At 41.4% G+C, this 21,716-nt stretch overlaps 1 protein-coding gene and 1 long non-coding RNA gene across 2 annotated transcripts; both read left to right on the top strand.

Moving 5' to 3' along the window:
• The first annotated feature begins 1,749 nt into the window (after window positions 1–1,749).
• LOC120026096 (lysozyme C II) lies at window positions 1,750–4,955 on the top strand. The gene is made up of 4 exons (XM_038970899.1): window positions 1,750–1,966; window positions 2,220–2,381; window positions 4,214–4,292; window positions 4,655–4,955. Exons 1-4 carry the CDS (start codon window positions 1,840–1,842, stop codon window positions 4,719–4,721), a joined length of 435 nt encoding a protein of 144 aa, XP_038826827.1. The 5' UTR covers window positions 1,750–1,839; the 3' UTR covers window positions 4,722–4,955.
• A 3,708-nt stretch (window positions 4,956–8,663) lies between these two features.
• Window positions 8,664–11,194, top strand: LOC120025698. The gene is made up of 3 exons (XR_005473032.1): window positions 8,664–8,821; window positions 9,281–9,458; window positions 10,624–11,194. It is a non-coding gene; the product is annotated as an uncharacterized LOC120025698 (long non-coding RNA).
• Window positions 11,195–21,716: the final 10,522 nt, after the last annotated feature.

Here is a 21,716-nt window from a genome sequence, read left to right as displayed (position 1 = left end):
CAGTTTCGATTTGGCTTCACTCCTATCACAGAGAAATATGTCATCGACAGAAACAATTTGAATTGTTGCATCTTGTTGTGTTGTTGTCCTCTGGTAGCAAGCTAGATAGCAAAAAGTCCCCTTCCTAAATTAGCCATAGTTGGAGATAGGGATTTGGATTTGTGATTTTACTTTATTCTCCGTGCTGGAGATGATTAAGGCGATTCTGATCCAACCATAAAATACATTTTCCCTCTGGAATGAGAGGATGGAAGTTCAAAATGTAACTAGATGTAGAAGGCTAATGTTAACTAGCTAACGTTGCCCATGAAAGGAAGTTAGGCTAGCGATCAAGCGTTTTACCCAGGTAGCTTAGGGCAACAAAAAATAAAAGCGTGTACTGTATGACAGTGTCATTGACCGTTTCGTTAACATGAAAGAAAGGAGGGTGGCATTTTTTTTTCTACTTCCACAAACACACACACAAAAACAGAAATCAGAACCATGAACAGCCACATCATGTTTAGCATACGTTGATTGGACTAAATTGCTTTTGGTATTTTTTTGTTGTCACTGTATTATACTAAGCAGAGGTGATTTGATGATGTTGAGATGGTGCTGGAATAGTGGAGGCAGCTCCTGTTTTCTTTGTGACGTGCAGTAAATCTCTGTGGTTCTAAATCAATAGTTGTTTACTAGTCTGCAAAGCATATGAACTAACAGGTTATAGAGCAAAATAATCTATGAACACTGGTTACTTCAATAATATTTACATTCTGTGTAGCCTAGTGGTTAGAGTGTTGGGCTAGTTACCGTTAAAGGTTGCAAGTTCGAATCCCTGAGCTGACAAGGTACAAATCTGTCGTTCTGCCCCTGAACAAGATTGTTCCTAGGCCGTCATTGAAAATAAGAATTTGTTCTTAACTGACTTGCCTAGTTAAATAAAGGTAAACATTTTTTTACCAACTTTGTGTATATACTGTATTCAATCATGGCTTTTCCTATATAACTACTGCTGTACACACCTTTTCTATTCATATACTGTATTTAACAGATGCTCTTATCCAGAGCAATTAGGGTTAAGTGCCTTGCTCAAGGGCACCTCGATAGATGTTTTACCAAGTCGGCTCATGGATTTGAACCAGCGACCTTTCAGTTACTGGCCCAACACTCATAACCGCTAAACTACCTGCCATTATGTGTACATGTATTCCTATTCCGGTCTCTGACATTGCTCATTCTGATATTTCAGAATGTATAATGTTTCTGGATTATGTGTGTATTGTTTTTTTTTAATATATTTTGTATTGCTCGGTATTACTGCACTGTTGGAGCTAGAAACACAAGCATTTCACTGAACCTCCGATAACATCTGCAAATCGGTGTATGCTACCAATAAAAGTTTATTTGATTTGATCTATTGGGCATAATGATGATACTGAAAAATACAGTACCTTAAATCTAATCTACTGGGCATAATCATGATACTGAATATACAATTTTTAAACACTGAATGAAGCCTTTGTCTTAAAAAATACCCACTATGCATTTAATACTGTATCTAAATCATATGTTATGACATTTTGGGACTGTCATATCTTTGTGTCCTTTAAGTAAGCAAGCAACCACCAAGAAAAAAAAGTCTGCCTAACAAAAGGTTAAATGGGAAAACCCTCAGTTTCACAACCACTACTTTTTTCAGAAGCTGTTGGCACATATCTATTGTGTAAATAGTGTGATATCAATGTCTCTTTCATCCTGAGCCTTTATAAGGAAGCTGCAGTTGACTTGTTCACACTTTTAGAGACACAGGCCTTCTTTTCATCCAATCCATTAGACCTTGCTGTCTGTCTGTTCAGAATGAGAGCTCTTGTTGTTCTCCTGCTTGTGGCTGTGGCCAGTGCTAAGGTGTATGACAGATGTGAGCTGGCCAGAGCGCTGAAGGCATCCGGAATGGATGGCTACGCTGGAAACAGCCTCCCCAACTGTGAGTGATAATATACTTGATCGTGGTCTTTGAGGATGTGTGTGTGTGTGTGTGTGTGTGTGTGTGTGTGTGTGTGTGTGTGTGTGTGTGTGTGTGTGTGTGTGTGTGTGTGTGTGTGTGTGTGTGTGTGTGTGTGTGTGTGTGTGTGTGTGTGTATGGTTGTATGTTTCTGAGCTCCAAAAATATCTTACCATTGCTAACCTTACACTGAGGATAATGTTGACATTCACCGCGTGAATATATGTCCTCTAAGGGGTGTGCCTGTCTAAATGGGAGTCGAGCTACAATACCCAGGCCACCAACCGCAACACCGATGGCTCCACCGACTACGGCATCTTCCAGATCAACAGCCGCTACTGGTGTGACGACGGACGTACCCCGGGGGCTAAGAACGTCTGTGGTATCCGCTGCAACCGTGAGTAGCCTGCATACCGAATGGCATCGCATACATAGAGCATTACTTTTGACAAGAAATGTGCCGGGTTGAGGGCTATTGGCAGTGTACCCCTTGACTTATTCCACTTATTTTGTTGTGTTACAGCCTGAATTTAAAATGGATTAAATAGAGATTTAGTGTCACTGGCCTACACACACACAATACCCCTTCATGTCAAAGTAGAGTTATGTTTTAAGACATTTTTACAAATTCTGGAGTGCAAATTTGCTTAACAAGTCACATAAGTTGTGTGCAATAATAGTGTTTAACATGATTTCTGAATAACTACCTCATCTCTGTACCCCCACACATACAATTATCTGTAAGGTCCTTCAGTTGACCAGCGAATTTCAAACACAGATTCAACCACGAACACCAGGAAGGTTTTCCAATGCCTCGCAAAGAAGGGCACCTATTGGTAGATGGTTAAAAATAAAATAAAAAGCAGACATGGAATATCCCTTTGAACATGGGGAAGTTATTAATTATACGTTGGATTGTGTATCAATACACCCATTCACTACAAGGATACAGGCGTCCTTCCTAACTCAGTTGCCAGAGAGGAAGGAAACCACTCAATGAGTCCAATGGTGACTTTAAAAAGTTACAGAGTTTAATGGCTGTGAAAACTGAGGATGAATCAACAACATTGTAGTTACTCCACAATACTAACCTAAATGACAGAATGAAAAGAAGGAAGTTTGTACAGAATACAAATATTCTAAAACCTGCACCCTGTTTACAATAAGGCACTAAAGTAATACTACAATGTGGCAAAGAAATTAACTTCATGCCCTGAATACAAAGTGTTATGTTTAGGGCAAATCCAACACAACACCTCACTGAGTACCACTCTTCATATTTTCAAGCATGGTGATGGCTGCATCATGTTATGGGTATGCTTGTCATTGGCAAGGACTAGGGAGTTTTTTTTAGGATAAAAAGAAACAGAATAGAGCTAAGCACAGGAAAAAGCCAAAAGGAAAATCCTAATCACAAACCTGATTACTTCCCCTTTATTTAGCCCTCTGTGTTCATCAGTCCTTAGGTGTTATTGATTGTCTCTCACGTTCAGTACGCTTCCCATGTTTGTTCTTTTGTATCTGTTCCGTATTAAACTCACCTTCTGCACCTGCTTTCCGACTCCCAGTGTATACGTAACACTGGGAGACAATTATACCTTTCAGCAGGACAATAACCTAAAACACAAGGCCAAATATACACCGGAGTTGCTTACCAAGAAGACAGTGAATTTTCCTGAGTGACATAGTTACAGTTTAACTTAAATCGGCATGAAAATTCATGACAAGACTTGAAAATGACTTCAAAAATCTCGCAATGATCAACATCCAACTTAATAAACAAAGAATAATGTGCAAATGGTGTACAATCAAGGTTAATAATACTTATGTAAATTAGATATGTCTGTATTTAATTTTCAATAAATTTGCACAAATTTCTAAAAACATGTTTTCGCTATTGTCTGTAGATGGGTGATAAATTCAATTTTGAATTTAGGCTGTGACACAACAAAATGTGTAATAGGTCAAGGGGTATTAATACGTTCTGAAGGCACTATAATGTTGATCTTACATAATTCTGATGTTACATTTGAATACAGTCAAAATGAGAATAAACAGACACTGGGGCTCCTGGCAGGCCTACTTCTCTATCGTAAAACCCTGACCCAACTTACCTGCATTGTTTCATTGTACAGTAATCTGCTGCTATTGTTGTTGTTTTTTAAGCTTTCGGTTCCTCCTGTTTCCCGGACGGTACTATGACTAAAGGTTTCCTCTTTCTTCTGACAGAGCTGCTAACTGATGACATCACAGTGGCGATCCGTTGTGCCAAGCGTGTGGTGTTGGACCCGAACGGAATCGGGGCATGGTAAGGTGGCAGGTTTCCCTGAAAGTACTATGTTACAAAAACATTTAAGTTACAAAAGAATTTGCCATACTTTATGTTACCTGTAGCCCAATATCACTCTACAAGGCAATGTATAAATGGGATAACACGTAACAAATTAGCTCTCACCTTTTAGAAGAACTTAAATGGTAAGAACTGCCTGTACATGGTAATTATCTAACTGATATACTCCCTTAAAATGACCCTGAATTAATGCCTACGTAATGTAAACCGTTTCCGAGTCTTCTATCATCCTTCAATTCCACATTATGTTCTGTTGTCTTATAGCTGATATTTAATGTCTATATATCAAATATCAACATGATGGTGTGTGTACATTTTAGGGTGGCTTGGCGCCTTCACTGTCAGAATCAGGACCTGAGGTCCTACGTGGCTGGCTGCGGGGTCTAAGACCATACTGGAGCAGCTGAACACTTCTCAACCCATTCTGAAGCAGACTTAACTCATTGGATGAATCCATTCTGTACTATCCATCAGCATCTGCAGCTTTAACTAGTAAACTTTCACATATTGATACATTTTAGATTTAAGCAATAAGGGCCTAGGGGGTGTGGTATATGGCCAATATACCACGGCTAAGGGCTGTTCTTAAGCACGACGCAACGCGTGCCTGGATACAGCCCTTAGCCGTGGTATATTGGCAATGTACCACAAACCCCCCGAGGTGCCTTATTGCTGTTATAAACTGGTTACCAACGTAATTCGAGCAGTAAAAATAAATGTTTTGTCATACCTCTGGAATACCACGGCTTTCAGCCAATCACCATTCAGGGCTCGAACCACCCAGTTTATAATACAGAGTAAATCACTAATAATCAGTTTTTTTGCATCAAATGTATCATCATATATACTGTATAATATTCCTTCATGTCAAATCAGTAAACAGCTCAACATGCTTACCCATAAAAATCAAACAAGAATATGTTTTATTTGTTGTTGGTGTTGTGTAGCAATGATAGATGATAGAGTTGTCTTATTATAGTCAAACTGTCATGTCATTTATTATGTATTTATTATTCAGCCAACATCATCATCTCTGAAATGGTGTAGTGCAGTGTTGCTAAGGAAGCTAACGGTATCAAAACATACAACAAGCCCATAGCAACAATTCAAAATCCTCCAGACAACTCCATCCATATCATATGTTTACAAATGCATATAAAATGCATAATGCCAGAAACTCATTCAATTACCAATTACTTGCAGACTGTTCAGTGAGAATCTGGAGAAATTGTTGAAAAAGCATAGCAGCAGATGAATTCTAAAATTTAATTACTTCAAAATGTGAATGGATCTGTGAAAAACATTCTATCTTCTTTTCCAACATACTCTACAATACTCCAAGGTCTATTTAAAAGACAAAATATTTCCCCCCCCAAAAAATTACAAAATAAAGACTATGGACATCTTCAAAGTACACTGTTAGTTAAAGAGTAGTTTTCCCAAAGTGCCGGTAATAATTTTTTTGAAGTGAACACACTGTAAATGCCTTAAACCGCTGGTCGTCCAACAAGGGTAAGACTGGTCCCAGGTCTGTGTGTTTGTACTCTTGCATGATAACGTAAACTGACTGACACTCAGGGTATAGTAAAGCGACCTGAAGTTAAACTGCATTGAAATACTCAAAGTCCCATTCAATTTCCAGCTTTACATGGAATCTTTCAAGGGAACGTCAAACATAACCAATATTAAAGGGATAAGTCACTCAAAAACTATATACTTTAGTATTTATTTTTAATTTTTAAATAAATTTATCCCATTTTCTCCCCAATTTTCGTGGTATCCAATCGCTAGTAATTACTATCTTGTCTCATCGCTACAACTCCCGTACGGGCTCGGGAGAGACGAAGGTCGAAAGCCATGCGTCCTCCGAAGCACAACCCAACCAAGCCGCACTGCTTCTTAACACAGCGCGCCTCCAACCCGGAAGCCAGCCGCACCAATGTGTCGGAGGAAACACCGTGTACCTGGCCCCCTTGGTTAGCGCGCACTGCGCCCGGCCCGCCACAGGAGTCGCTGGAGCGCGATGAGACAAGGATATCCCTACCGGCCAAACCCTCCCTAACCCGGACGACGCTATGCCAATTGTGCGTCGCCCCACGGACCTCCCGGTCGCGGCCGGCTGCGACAGAGCCTGGGCGCGAACCCAGAGACTCTGGTGGCGCAGTTAGCACTGCGATGCAGTGCCCTAGACCACTGCGCCACCCGGGAGGCCCCGATACTTTAGTATTTTGATCATAAGTTCACTGTTAATACAATCCCCCCGAAATCCCATTGTGCATGTCAGTAGTCAAGTTTTTCAGTACAGAGTAAAAACTGTGATGATGATGATATGTTTTTGATATCATTACAGGTTTTTGAGTAAAGTGATCCTTTAACATGCTTTTGGTTAAACCAAACCAGAAGCTAGGACAGTAAAGGTTGGTTGCGATGCAAGGAGTATCCATCACATTCTGGTCTCCTCTGGTGGTCGATTCATGTAGTCCTGAACGGCCTGATGGTATGGTAGCCATTTTTTTGCGGATGCTTTTATAGACAAGATCCATCTGTGAACATGAACTTCAGAATTGATTAATTATCGCAAAGGTATTTCCAAGCATACAGTATTATGTCATGTTAAAAAGCTGTGCCTTTATTCCTTCCTAAATCAATGCAATAAGAGTCTACTTTGTGTAAAATGTGTCAAAAGTTTATTTATAAACGTGCACAGGATACAACCCACTGGGCAAAAACGGGTTAAATCAACATTGTTTCCAAGCAATTTCAACAACAAAAAAACTTTGAATCAAAGTGGAAAATTATTTGGATTTGCAAAAAGTCCTCAACTTAAGTAAGTTTTTTCTTTTTTTCAACCAACTTTTAACCTAAATCTTGCCAATGACATGGTGAACTTTTTTGTTGATTTCAAGTTGAATTCACATTAGTTGACAAATCAACCAAATGTAAATCAAAACTGGACATTGAAATGTTGTCTGTGCCCAGTGGGAACAGGTGTAAACAGTACAGTGAAATGCTTACTTAAAATGTGCCAACGTGTAAAATGTGTGAACATCTCACCGTTTGTTTTCCATGGGATTTTCAGCACAGAGATAGAAAGTTTTGAACTCTTCCGAAGGGGGTTTCAGTTCAATGGTGGATTTCTTGGATCCCAAGGACTGTTCCCTCACAGTGTACCCGTGTAAGTAGATCCCCCCTGGAGGGAGTCATATGTATATTTCAGTAGTTAGCAGAGGAGGCTTCTAGAGGCAGTCAGATACTATATATTACAGTAGTTAGCAGAGGAGGCTTCTAGAGGCAGTCAGATACTGTATATTACAGTATTTAGCAGAGGAGGCTTCTAGAGGCAGTCAGATACTGTATATTACAGTAGTTAGCAGAGGAGGCTTCTAGAGGCAGTCAGATACTGTATATTACAGTAGTTAGCAGAGGAGGCTTCTAGAGGCAGTCAGATACTGTATATTACAGTATTTAGCAGAGGAGGCTTCTCCAAGGAGTGCAAATAATGTCATGTAATGGGTTAAAAAACAAAACCTCGCTAATAAGTTATTGACAACAAAAAACACCACACTAATAATGTCTCAGACATTGATTTCCATTCATTGACATATGGGTTAAACAGAATATGGTTTCTCATCTAAATATCATATCATCATACATTTATAATTTATCTTTATCATCAATAACTCCTAATCAATTTTCCTAAATGGACAACACAGATAGTCTCCTCAGTGTCAACATTATGGCGGCAGGTAGCCTAGTGGTTAGAGCGTTGGACTAGTAACTGAAAGGTTGCAAGATTGAATCCCCGAGCTGACAAGTTAAAAAGCTGTTGTTCTACCCCTGAACAAGGCAGTTTAACCCACTGTTCCTATGCGTCATTGAAAATAAGAATTTGTTCATAACTGTCTTGCCTAGTTAAATATCTTTTTTTTTAAATGATCAAGGTGAGGCATGCCATCACAACATACCCAGAGCGTGAGTTGAGCGGATGCCTGCGTAGAAGTAGAGACAGCCGTCCTTCAGTGTACAGTAGTGTTGCACCCACGTGTCCTTGTTATTTCTGTCTATCTGGTGAAGCAGGCCCAGGCACTCTGGGTTCTTCACGGCCAGTGGGGGGATGCTGGCGTTGTGGCGAGTCACATCCATCCACACGTGATTCTGCCACATGAGAGGTCAGGGCAGGGATTAGTTCTATAGGCTATAGTCTCAGCATGGACAACAACATGCCTCATTTATTTGAATCGTTCCCCCCAAAAACCAACTTTGATTATATCATCCACAGTTAAAAATATGCAGGATGGAATGTAATAGTGTATTGTAGCGAGACAGAATTTCAAGAAAGATTGTATATTTTATTTTAGATTAGCTTGTAAGAATAACTGGATATAAATTCTACATGTTTTCAGTGTTGGACAACAATCCTTACCTGTGTTACAGGATGAACAGCTCTGTCCATGGCATCCAACCACCTAAAACATGAAAAACAGCAGGTGAGCAATATCCCAGATATTTATTTCAATAAATAACTTGTTATTAGCGTTGTATGTACAATTTAGTGCTCTGCTATTTCCTGGTTTCTAAAATTCTAAAATGTTTCAAATCTAATTTCAGTTTGTGACTACAAGCAATGTATAGCATAGCCATAGAGAATCATGGTACCATCTAAACCACTGTGAAGAATATTTTCAATAACCCCAAATATTGTATTTTCAGCTGATGTACAAAACTGAAAGTAAAAATAAACCAAAAATGGAATGGAGAAGAAGCGTAGAAATACGGCACATAGAATAGATCTAGCACCTTATCATACTTTATTTTAATGAGAATGAATGATAGATCTATAACGTGCATTTCTATCTGAAATTAGTCTGGTCATACACAAAACGACATAAAAACGCAATAAACACTATGCAAGGACTACTACTCTATCGATACCTTTTCATCTCCAGGTTGGATGTAGCGGAGAAGTAGTACACTCGGTTGGCAGACAGGGGGCAGCACTTGAACACAAAGGGTTTCCCCAGGGAGGGGTCCCCTCCAACATCTGCTCCCTCTAGCTTAAAAGATGACAGAGCTCGCTTCCTCCCCTCATCCTGCAACAGAATACACTGGCTGTCAGTGGAGATTGTAAGTGAATAGTTGGTGTCTTGAGGATGACTATTAAAGTGAAGGAGAGGTGCCTTGAGGATGACTATTAGAGTGAAGGAGTGGTGTCTTGAGGATAACTGTTAGAGTGAAGGAGTGGTGTCTTGAGGATGACTATTAGAGTGAAGGAGTGGTGCCATGTGGATGACTGTTAAGCCATGTTTATCTGGACACTCTTTCATCCACTTAAAGAGAATACCACAAACCACACATGTCATAGTTACTGTAAGCCCTTCAAAGAAAACTAATATCATACGTGACTTCCTGTTAATCGATTTCCAGGCCCAATTCACCTTTTCTAAACTTCTGGGAGAATATTGTTGTGTAAGAAAGTAGGGATAGTTCACCTCATATGTAATGTTGTCCTACAGGGGCATTTACACAACACATAGTGTGGAATATAATACAGCTTGACTGAAGAGCAATTATGAGGTATGCAAAACGTCTGACAAACTTTGAATTTGAAATGTCCCTTTTGGATCCAAAACACAGTAGGGTAGTTTCTCTAAAGGCACGTGACGAGTTACCAGGATGCTGTGCTCACCTTTTTATGTCTGTAGTAGTACAGGCAGCAGTCATGTCTGAGCACGAACCACCTCCTTCTCCAACCCTTGATCAGGCCAGACTGGGTGCGTTTATGGAGGTAGCCCCGGCAGGTAGGTCTGGGGGTGTTGGGGCCTCGACCGATGTCTGAGCCAATGGTCATAGTCAGGAGGTCTGGGCCTATCAAAAACCAAATAATAGGGGATTCCATTCTCAATCACATACTAAAAAAACTAAACATGATAGCAAAGTGTTTGTCAGGACATGCTGTCCTTTAAGTCAGTTTTGGCTTGTGAATAGGTACCTGATGAACACTCCACAGGAGGCTGCTGAGGGGAGGACGGCTCATAATAATGGCTGGAACAGAGCGAATGGAATGGAATAAAACACATGGAAACCATGGAAACCATGTGTTTGATGTATTTCATACCATTCCAGAGATTCCGCTCCAGCCATTACCACGAGCTTGTCCTCCCAAATGAAGGTACCACCAACCTCCTGTGGTGCATTATCCTTTATAGCAAATTCTAACCACATACTTGTGCAGTACCATGATCTAACAGTTAACATGTTGACCTATATTATTCTTACCTTGTCTTGCCAGGTCAGCTGCCTCAGAGTGGGGGATACTGGTGACATCGATCCCATTGACGGCCATGACGAAATCTCCCACCAATAGCCCCGCCTCCTCGGCTGCTCCATCTGAAACCAGAAGGGAGGAGCTTGGCTTACAGCTGAGCTAGCAGTGTGGTTTGCTAGATACTGCCAACGGACACTTGCAGTAGCGATAATATCTGTCAAAAACATCAAACTGCTTGGCAATTGCTGCTGTGACACAAAATGTCCGCCTTAAAATGAAAAATATACTAATCGGTCTCTTTTAAAAGGATAGCAAATTCTTTGTTGAGCAAACTGCATCTTTATCAAGCAAACAATACAATTGAAAATATTGTCTGAGTAACCTTTGTTGTGCATTTATTAGCATGATAAGTTGCACATAGTACAAATACGGTACACAAATGTACTTACTTGTGTCGACCTCTGTGACCACAATAGGTTTGGAAAACTGTATTCTGAACCCCCAGGGGTACTCTCCCATTCCTTTCCAAATCTTGACCGTCCTCTCACGAACTGCAGAGAGAAGAACCAATTAAGTAAGAACGGTCCATCTATGTTTTCACCTTCATGAGTTCTATTAAATTGTTGATAACATAAAGAACATTGGTGATGGTAGGAGTAGTAGTAGTAGTAAAAATATGAAAATGTATGCACTCACTATTGCAAGTCGCTCTGGATAAGAGCGTCTGCTAAATGACTAGCATGTACATGTAGAAGTAACATCAGTAGTGGTAGAAGTAGTATTTGTTTTACAGGACCTCCTTAGATATTTTAGTAGCATTTTCTTGACAGTACAGCAGGAAAGGTAGTATGGCCATAGACATAGGGTGGCCGACACAGGGCTCAAACCTCTGTCGCCAGGTGGTATACATCGGCCAGAGTTGGGAGCTTAGAACGCTACGCCAAACTCTAGCACGTTGATTATTTTCTTAAAGTAGATTTTAATATTGTTAACTGATTTTCAATCTCTGAATTGACTGACTTTATTGGAGAAGGCCCCAACACTGTGATGTAAGACATGTAGAAAGGTGTCCTACTTGTGACAGTTCGAGGTTGGAGACCAGGAGGAACTGTCCCAGCAGCCGGACTGACTTCGTCTCCACTGTAAATCCATGACGCACAGTGGAAGGTTTCTGTGTAGAAACCCTTATCTCCAAGGTCCCTTGCTGCCATGTCAACAGAACGACTGTCTTCTGAAATTCCTACACAGTGACATAAGCACACATAGAATGACATGACATGACATTCCATTACTAGTTTTCAGAAACAAGTTTTCTGTTAATGACTTATACATCATTGGTTCCGGTATTCCAGAGAAGTCAAAGTGATAGCATCTGCCATAAATAACCACAACAACAACAACATGTTTAGTTCACGGAGTTCTGTTTTATTTTTAAAAAGTGGGCGCATTTCGACTTTCGACTTCGTCAAAGCTTGCTTTTTGGGGGGGGGAGGGATGTTGGGCACCTTTCTTTGTGGGAACGTAGGCCTTCCCGTCAGCAGGTGCAATCTGAAAAACAACAAATAGTAAAGTAGGTGGAATTGTTGTTGTGTTTTTTTTCCCCAGATTGCACCTGCTGACGAAAGTCAAAACACATAAGCTTTTTTGAAATAAAAAAAGAGCATGAAGTGAAAGCGTTGTTGTGCTTATTTATGGGAGATGCCATTGCCTTCCCTTTTCTGCAATACCTACAATAGATTTACAATGACTACACCCCAATCAACCCAATTGTGGAAGCCTATGGTATCGCTGACACGCCTAAAACACGACTTATATCATATTCTACCTCCTGTTCATACAGTTCTGATTACCTTGTTATGTCTGGTCATAGCAATAAAGGCATACCACTCAATATCTGTGTTGCGGCTGGTTCTAGATTAGGGGACATTAGGGTGCCTACCTGACTCCTCATTGACGCTGCTGGTTATGGAGCTTCCTCCTATAGAGCTCCATTGCTTGCTGTCCTTGAAGAGATTCCGTCTCTTAGCCCAGTGCTCGGGGCCGTTGTCCTTGACCTCTAAGGAGGCTTCAGAAAATAAATAAAGGATACCCATATGAGAACACTTTCTGACCCCCCCTATATCATCTAAACCATATGATTGAAACTGGTGGTCCCTCTGGGACAAGTGGGGATTTGGAATCAATGTCTTAGGCTATGATTAGTGAAAAAACGTGAGATTGGTACAACTCACATTTGGACACACTTTGTTTTTCCGCTGTAGAATCTGTCTGATATAGCTTGGGCTTCCACTTGCTTTCTGTCTCTTGGTCTTGAGATTCATGATCTGGACTGGGTGCCTCTGCAATTTCCATGCCTGAATCCTCTACAATCTTGTATTTTGGAGGAGGTTCTTTCCCCTCCTCGATCTGTGAAAGAGTAGGGCTGGAGATGCTAGCTCTTACAGTAAGAGACCTTTTCGGGGTTAGTCTAACTTCCTCTGTAGCTTTACTTGTGATTCCTGAGTCCATCTCCATGTCCAGTATGGGGAACACAGACCGTGCCTCTGGGATTACGTTGAAGGCGTCCCAGTGGGGACTATTCAGAGCTGCGCTCTCTGCTAGTTTGGAGACACTCTGCAATAACCTTTGCTCAGTGCCCCCTGTTGTTATGGCCATGACTGATCCTCTTCGCCGCATGGATTGAAGATCGGAAACTGAATTCTCTTGGGATGACAGTTTGGAAGGGGAGGGAGGGAAGACCTGAATGAGCAGGTCCCTCTGTGTGAGCTCCTCCATCGTGGGATCTAGGCTGTGGTCCTCCACTTCCCCCATGTCTTCATCAAAGCCGCTCTCTGCCACCTCGATCTGCTCCACTCCGAAAGCCATGTCCGCCAATGCATTCCCTCCAAAGTCCATGTCGGGTCCTCTGGGTTCTTCACATGGTAGGTGCCTCGGCTCTGGTAACTGGAAGACCTCTTCTACAGCCTCCTCGGACGTAGATGCGTAGGACGGATTGATCAGTTGTTGCTGTGTCTCGAGCTGGCTGTTTGCATTGCTGGAGCTGGGTCTGTAACTGTAGCTGCTTCGGGAGGATTTACGACTCAATGCACTAAAGGGACAAAGCCTCTCATCTTCCTGGTGGTCTGCTGTCAGTCTGCTTAGTCTCTCTGCTTGGAGTGGCAGGGACTCCATCATGTAAGAGGAGATGGTGCCAGACGAAAAGGACTCCCTTCCCTCCCACGAAGGTAGGCCCTCCTGCATTTGACTTGGTTCTTCTTTCACTCCAGGGAAAGTCCGCCGCCTCTTCGTCGGCTTTTGTAGATAACTGGACGCCGAGCAGGTTTTGCATTCTACGGTAGCTATGCTATTGTTACGCATCTGGGTCTTCATCTCGTGGTTTTGGATGAAGTCTTTGGTGTAACTGGACCTGCTCACTGACAATGGTGGTCTCATGAACATGGGTTCATAGTTGTCTGATTCCGATACACTGTCGAAGAAAGATGCCAAATGGGCACTGTCTTCACCATCAAGTGAGTAGGGGCAACCAGAGTCTTTATGGTGCCTCATGGAGGGTGGTGGACTGAATAACCATTGCTGTTTGTCCATAGTACAACAAGCTCCAATCTGACAGGAAGCTATGTCTTCGGTAAGGTCTGCCAGGGGTTCATATTTACGGTCGGAAAACTCACATGGTGGGGGAATGTCACACAGTGCATCTGTGCTTTTCCAGAAGTCAGGCAAAGGGGATGGGCTGGAGGACCCACCTGCCAATGTGAAGTCGGTGTCATTGTTGCTGGGCGAACGGTGAAAAGCAAATTGATCATCACAGCAGCTTTTGCGGCAGGCCAATTCCCCACAACACCTTGAGGCAGTGCTATGTCTTGCTGTGACCCCTGCATCCTTGCTGCTTTCTGGAAAGTTAAATTCGTAGTTGTGCTTCTTGTTTTGACTGTGCACTGTGATGTTTACATTTGGGTTTAGAGTCCATGACTGCTGAATTAAATCATTATTTGGACTGAGTCTCTTCTCACGTTGACTCTGGACACAAGGCTCTCCGGTAGCTCCCTGTTGACTTTCGAATACATATACTGTCTTGATCCCTGAGTTATCGGACTGTAGAATTTCTTGAATTTCAAACTTCATATTCGAGCCAATACGAGAGTGCTGAAAGATGATTTTTGAAGATGACGGTTGCAAATCGTCAATGGTTACCAAAGTTGTGAATTTCACCCCCCTGTTTATGTTCTCTTGCTTTGCGATGCTAGGTGGCCTTTTGTTTCGAGAGGACTCCCCTTGACTGTCTCGCCTGACTTTTTTCTCTTTGCTTGGAATCTCACTGTATTTTCCCTCTTCATCAGAGTCTGACAAAATATTTTCTTTGCGTAATGATTCAATTTCTCCTTTCTCAGTGATATCATCCTGGCAAACCACACTGTTACTTTTGTTTTGTTTTTGAAAAACGCATTGAGAGGTACTCTCTGTAAGGAAGACAAAAATGAATACACCTTAACATTTTAGGAATGCGGAGATAGAAATACAAGATAGCCTACATCAAAAACTACAACAACAACTATTAAGACCACTGTACGGCCAAAATGCCATAGCATGGATATCACTGCACAAGACAAGCTATGAGACTGAGGAACTAAATCTCTCAAAAGGTATCTAAAAGGTTGATCCCTGAGGTTGAATTGATTAATACATTGTAGTGAGGATTGTGGTTGAATATTTTCCAACTCTTGCATTTGGTATAAACCGTATAGGCCTCGTGGCTGCTGAGCCATCCTCATATACACTACTGACCCTTTTCTGTGAAGCATTTCTCTCAAGCTCAATTTGACAAAATGGCACCTTATCACAATGTGTGGGATTCATTCCAAGATGGAGCCTCTTGGCTCTTGTCCATTAGCTGTGGTTACATAGAGACCACAGTAATCCTCACCTGCTCCGATTGGCCAAACATTGGCAGGCTTAATAGTGAAGGTGTGGGTGCATGGGCCGGGCGTGACTCAGCCAGCCATGACAGGATTAACCCCATTTCTCTGAAGGATCCGCCCCAATAACCTCCACTCACGTTTACTGCTGGTGGGGCTCTTCCTCCTCCGACTGTTCCTCCTCCTGCTCCCGCGACGACTCATTCTTCCCTAGGCCTCAGCTTCCAATCTCCCATACACTGCAACAGACGATTACAAAATCATGACCAACTTTATTGTTCATTAGCTGTTTAACCCAATTAGTCCCACCGTGATGCCGGCGTGATTTGGACTTTGTGTGTTTGACTTCTGGGTTGTACCTTTTGGATTCGTCTATTTCTTCTGCATCCGTTGGTACCGACCATTAGTCTGTGTGATTAAAGAGGGTTGAGCTCGAGCGGTGTTTGTGAGACAAGGGCAGTTCCCGAAAGGGCCCGGGATCAGGTATTTTTTTTACAAAATCGTCCGTGGAGTCCGAATGGCATATGTAATATGTTTTGCTCTATGAAGCTCACAAGCGACACTACACTCGTTAGAAAGTATTGGGTTTTTCTACACATAGAAGATCATAGAATGACATATGACATAATGTCTATAATACTGTAATAAGCTCACATAGTTGCTGTCACAAATCTCCAAACTCCACACAGTTGTTACTGACTAGTTGGTTATTAATTTCCCACTGAGCAAACAACTTCAGTATAAATGCATTTCTATCACGTTTTTGCTTTGGCTAACCTTATATTTTTAATTGACATTTGTTTATGTCAAATAGTTTTTGTGTTCTAGTCCTGGTTGTTCTGAAAATAAAATGGTAAAAACACTTCATTGTAAGGCTAAATATAAGGGCTATATAAAATATACATTTAAGTCAAATAAATGAAAAAGTCAATTTTTGCTGGGGTCTCAGGACTGATAGGGTTAAAAGTAATAACAGAATGAACAGTGTTTATATACTGTAGTGAATTCTGGGGGTAGCCCTGACCGGTAGTCCAACCCAGATCCAGTGGCTGTCAACCCACACCTTAGCCATTAATTAAGCAACCCCCCAAAAAATCTGAGCAGATTGACAAACTCGCTAGGTGTTGGGTTAAATTGGCCAAAATATTGATTATGATGCTTGCAACATACCAATATCTGAGTGTTTGATTAGAATTGGCTCTCAAAAAACAGTGGCACATCTACAGCAACTGTACCGTTGGTACGGTTCTTGATAAAATGGTAGGCCGACAATTCCCACACCAATAGATCATTATAAAGCAGTAGGAAACGGACAGAAAACAGTTTTCTGATGTGATCATGTTGCATATGTAACAGTATAACTTTAAACCGTTCCCTCGCCCCGACACGGGCGCGAACCAGGGACCTTCTGCACACATCAACAACAGTCACCCACGAAGCATTGTTACCCATCGCTCCACAAAAGCCGCGGCCCTTGCAGGGCAAGGGGAACCACTACTTCTAGGTTTCAGAGCAAGTGACGTAACCGATTGAAACGCTATTAGCGCGTACCCGCTAACTAGCTAGCCATTTCACATCCGTTACACATATAGATATGTGATAGTTGGTGTGAAATCCTACTGTCATCTTAAATTGAGGCTTAATGTCCACTCTCTCGTGCTGGCATAGGAAATAGGTATCTATTTCCCTGATTATGCTCAGGTCCAAAATGACAGATTTATTCAACCACTGAATGAGCCCAGAATTTTAAAAAGCATCACAATTGATGCAAAGAGTTGATGTACCATACATTTATAAAAAATGTTTTTAAGATAAATTGGCTTAATTTAGGCCAAACTGCTTGACATGAATGTAATGTCTTGTCATCTCACCACATGTAATGTCAGCATTAGATAAGGATGTAATGTCCATAGTGATACAGCCAAAAATGCATTTAAAATGTTGACTCATTTTAAGATTAAACAAGAATTTAATTAAACGTAATCCATTGAGTAGAATTAGCCAACACCAGGAAAGAACAGATAGCCTTTGCCACCCATATGCCCATTTCATACTTACCTGAAAATATATATTATCACTATCTCCAAATTACCTGGCATACCGGGTCAATTCCACAAATTCAATTCTAATTCAATTCTCTCACTCTGTAAATTCCATTGAATTCAATTCCAGGTCAGTCTTTGAATTCAGATATAAGTTAATTCTTCTGAATTCCAATGTTAGGTCAATTCCAAATATTTAAATGATCTCCAACAATTCCACACATTCAAATTCACTTCCTTCAGCCTTTCAGGCTGATCGTGTCACTTCAGACAGCCTAGCTATACTGAAAATATAGTGATACGGGTTAATATGATTAAAAACACATCCTACAATACATTTTTGATACTATGTGCACTAACTCCATTAACTGTGAAATGTAAAAATATTAAATTACAATTCAATTACAAAGATTTTATGTTTTTACAATTCCAATTCCAATAACTTGAAGATTTGTGAAATTCAAATTGAATTCAACATACATTTTCCAACTAATAAGTGAATTCAAGAATTTAATTGGAATTTCAAATTAAATTGCAATTGACCCCAACCCTTATACACGGTAATATTTTGCATGCTTTACTGAATCAGTTATTCATTTTAATGGTAAGAAACACATTTCCTCTAGAATCCCAGATTCTCAATACACTCCAGTTTATTCTCCGTGACCATTTTCTATGCCTTCCGTTACATTCTCAGGTGAGCTATATGCATTCCTGGCATACACAACCTATATCTCAGAGACTCCGTTGCAATGAACATACCAAGTAAATGCACTAACTTACCCCTGAATGAATATGTCCAGAAAGGGGTTATTATTTTCCCCCTTATAGAATAGTCTGTCAAGTTGAAGAGCGTTAGTCATACAGGGCATATCTTTCACAAAGACGCCACATGACCCGTGCACCTAAGACGGCTCCACTTCTTAATGTTTCTATTCCTGCAGCTAAAGCAGCTTAATGCATGTAATCTCATGAAGCACTTGTGATGTCAGTGTGAAGCTGAAGTCTATTCAGGAGCCTTTGTCTACGGAATCACATCGTTAATAAAAGAGGACTATCACACGTAGAAGCTGAAACTTTTCATTTAAAACTGGACAGATCAGGACTAATCAGATTTATGGTGGTTAATGAATGTGGGAAACATCAACTTTGCGGTCAGATTCACGACTAGGGCTAGTTGAGGGTAAGGTCATTGATTGGCTCTAGTCCAGTCTCGACAAGTCAACAGACATAAATAGGAAGTTATTGTAGCCTTGTGACCATTGCAGAGCTCACCAGTGTATAACTGAGTTCTAAACATACACTACCGTTCAAAAGTTTGGGGTCACTTAGAATTTTCCTTGTTTTTTAAAGAAAAGCACATTTTTTGTCCATTGTGACGGCAGCCATTATATCACAAGTGTAGTGTCAGTGTAATGTGTGTGAGTGTGTATGTGGTGTGTATACAGTATAGAGTCTTGTGAGTGTGCATAGGGTCAGTGCAGAGCAGTGTAACCATTTAATTAACCATTTAGCAGTCTTATGGCTTGGGGGTAGAAGATGTCTCTGAGCATTTTGGACGGAGAGCCGATGCTCTGGTACCGTTTGCCCGACTGTAGCAGAATGAACAGTCCATGGCTTGGGTGGTAAGTCTTTGCTAATTTTTCGGGCCTTCCTCGCCGCCTGATATAGAAGTCCTGAATGGCAGGGAGCTCGGCTCCAGTGATGTACTGGGCTGTCCTCACTACAATCTGTAGCATTTTGTGATTGAGGGCGGTGCATTTTCCATACCAAGCAGTGATGCAGCCAGTCAAGACATCACGATGATGAGATTATGTAGTAACTTGAAGCTCTCAAATCGCTCCACTACAGTCCCATCGATGTGGATGGGTACTTGATCTTCCCTCTTTCTCCTGTAGTCCACGATCAGCTCCTTGATCTAACTGATGTTGAGGGAGAGGTTGTTGTCCTGGCACCACACTGGCAAGTCTTTGACCTCCTCCCTGTAGGCTGTCATTGGCATCGGCGATCAGGCCTACCACTGTCGTGTCGTCAGCAGACCTGATGATGGTGTTGGAATCGCGTGTGGCCATGCAGTCGTGGGTGAACAGGGAGTACAGGGAATACAGGGACTACAAGAGGGCACTAAGCACGCACCCCTGAGAGGCCCACGTGTTGAGGGTCAGTGTGGTGGAGGTGTTGTTGCCTACCCTCACCACCTGGGGCCGGCCCATCAGGAAGTCCAGGATCCAGTTGCAGAGGGAGGTGTTCAGTCCAAGGGTCCCCAACTTGGTGATACGTTTGGAGGGTACTATGGTGCTGAAGGCTGAATGTTATTCTATGGAATAAGCATTCTGACAGTTACTTCCCCTCTTGTCCAGGTGGGAGAGGGCAGTGGGATGAGTCATCTGTGGTTCTGTTGGGGCGGTATGCGAATTGGAGTGGGTCCATGTTGTCTGGGATGATAGTATTGATGTGTGTCATGACCAGCCTTTCAAATTCATAATTACAGATGTGAGTGCTACAGGGTGATAGTCATTTAGGCAGGTTACCTTGGGAGTTCTTGGGAACAGGGACAATGGTGGTCAGATTGAAAAATGTTGGGATTACCGACTGGGAAAAGGAGAGATTGAAAATGTCAGTGGAGTCACTTTCCATCTGGTCTGTAGATTTTTGTAAATATACTTTTCAAATATAAATGAGTTGATTGACTAAAAAAGGAATTCCACCCAGAACCTACATACAACCCAAAGCCCTTTTCTATACAAGAACATTTTCAATACAGGTATATTCTATATTTGTCTTCCTGCTAACAATATCTCTTTATAAGAAATAATGGGTTTTAAATACTGGTGAGTGGGGAAAGAAAACCTGCTTCAAACATTTCTCTGTTGAATATATTTGGGTCATAAACAATCAGGAACATGGTCATTCAAGCCTCTGGCTGATCCACTTCAGTTATGATATGATCAGTAGACACCTTTATGTAAACCAACTTACAAAATGACCGATTTTGACAGTGATAATCCATCCAGTGGCTGAACCCCAGTTAATACAGTTGTTATGGTAAATTCATTTAGTGTTTTTCAAAGTCTGGAGTTTGAATGAACCACTGTCATTCAAACTGGAACACAATTACATATGATACAAAACTGGAGGCCACATTGTCAGGCCCTCATTTTACAAAACGAAATGACATACTAAATCAAACTTTATATACTGTGCATTTAAAGGGGCCATCCTGGATTGGACTTTTAAAAGAATGGTAAAAGCCCTTGATTCTTGAAGAATATAACTGTTAAATGCATTATGATATTAGATCAACTGTATATCTTCAAAACAACATATCACTGCAAACACATCCATCCCTCTGCTGTTTTTTACCAAAACAACATATCACTGCAAACACATCCATCCCTCTGCTGTTCTTTACCAAAACAAGTGGTGGGTTGACACAATAAAAACAATTTAAAAAAACATTAGTATAAGTATAGCCTCATTCCACCATCCTATACACGGTAGCTTACATTCTGTTTCGCAAAAAAAGAGCGCAGTGATTAAGATGGTGGATCAGGCAAGTAAAATTTGACCTACAAAAGCAATAACACCAATGGCTGTATGCCTTTGTTGTCCAAGGCTGTAGTTCTTTATTCAGTCCAGCAGATGGCGACATGAATCAAGGCATTCTGAGAACTACCCGTCCGACAAAATCGCCCCATCCCATCCCATTCAACACACATGCGGCATTGCCTGATTTCCCCCGTCATCTCTCTTTACAGTGGAATGGAAACACAAACACACTGTGTGTTCTAGCCTGACTGGACTAATCTAAGAATGAGAAATGTGGGGAGCTTTCTGATAACTACACCAACCAGGTGCTTAGACCATTCTCTGTTGCTAATGACTACAACAACCAGGTGCTTAGACCATTCTCTGTTGCTAATGACTACAACAACCAGGTGCTTAGACCATTCTCTGTTGCTAATGACTACACCAACCAGGTGCTTAGACCATTCTCTGTTGTTAATGACTACAACAACCAGGTGCTCAGGCCCTTCTCTGTTGTTAATGACTACAACAACCAGGTGCTCAGGCCCTTCTCTGTTGTTAATGACTACACCAACCAGGTGCTTAGACCATTCTCTGTTGTTAATGACTACAACAACCAGGTGCTTAGACCATT

Source organism: Salvelinus namaycush, chromosome 31, assembly GCF_016432855.1.
Source record: "Salvelinus namaycush isolate Seneca chromosome 31, SaNama_1.0, whole genome shotgun sequence".
Taxonomy (NCBI): Eukaryota; Metazoa; Chordata; class Actinopteri; order Salmoniformes; family Salmonidae; genus Salvelinus; species Salvelinus namaycush.
Note: the sequence above shows the minus strand (reverse complement) of the source record. Positions and strands in the feature narration are given on the sequence as shown.

Excerpts from the sequence above, each read along its gene's own strand:
- LOC120026096 (XM_038970899.1), top strand. The coding sequence starts at position 1,840 with ATGAGAGCTCTTGTTGTTCTCCTGCTTGTGGCTGTGGCCAGTGCTAAG. Across the intron at positions 2,382-4,213 it reads CTGTGGTATCCGCTGCAACC|AGCTGCTAACTGATGACATC; the intron begins GTGAGTAGCCTG and ends TTCTTCTGACAG. Across the intron at positions 4,293-4,654 it reads CCGAACGGAATCGGGGCATG|GGTGGCTTGGCGCCTTCACT; the intron begins GTAAGGTGGCAG and ends TGTACATTTTAG.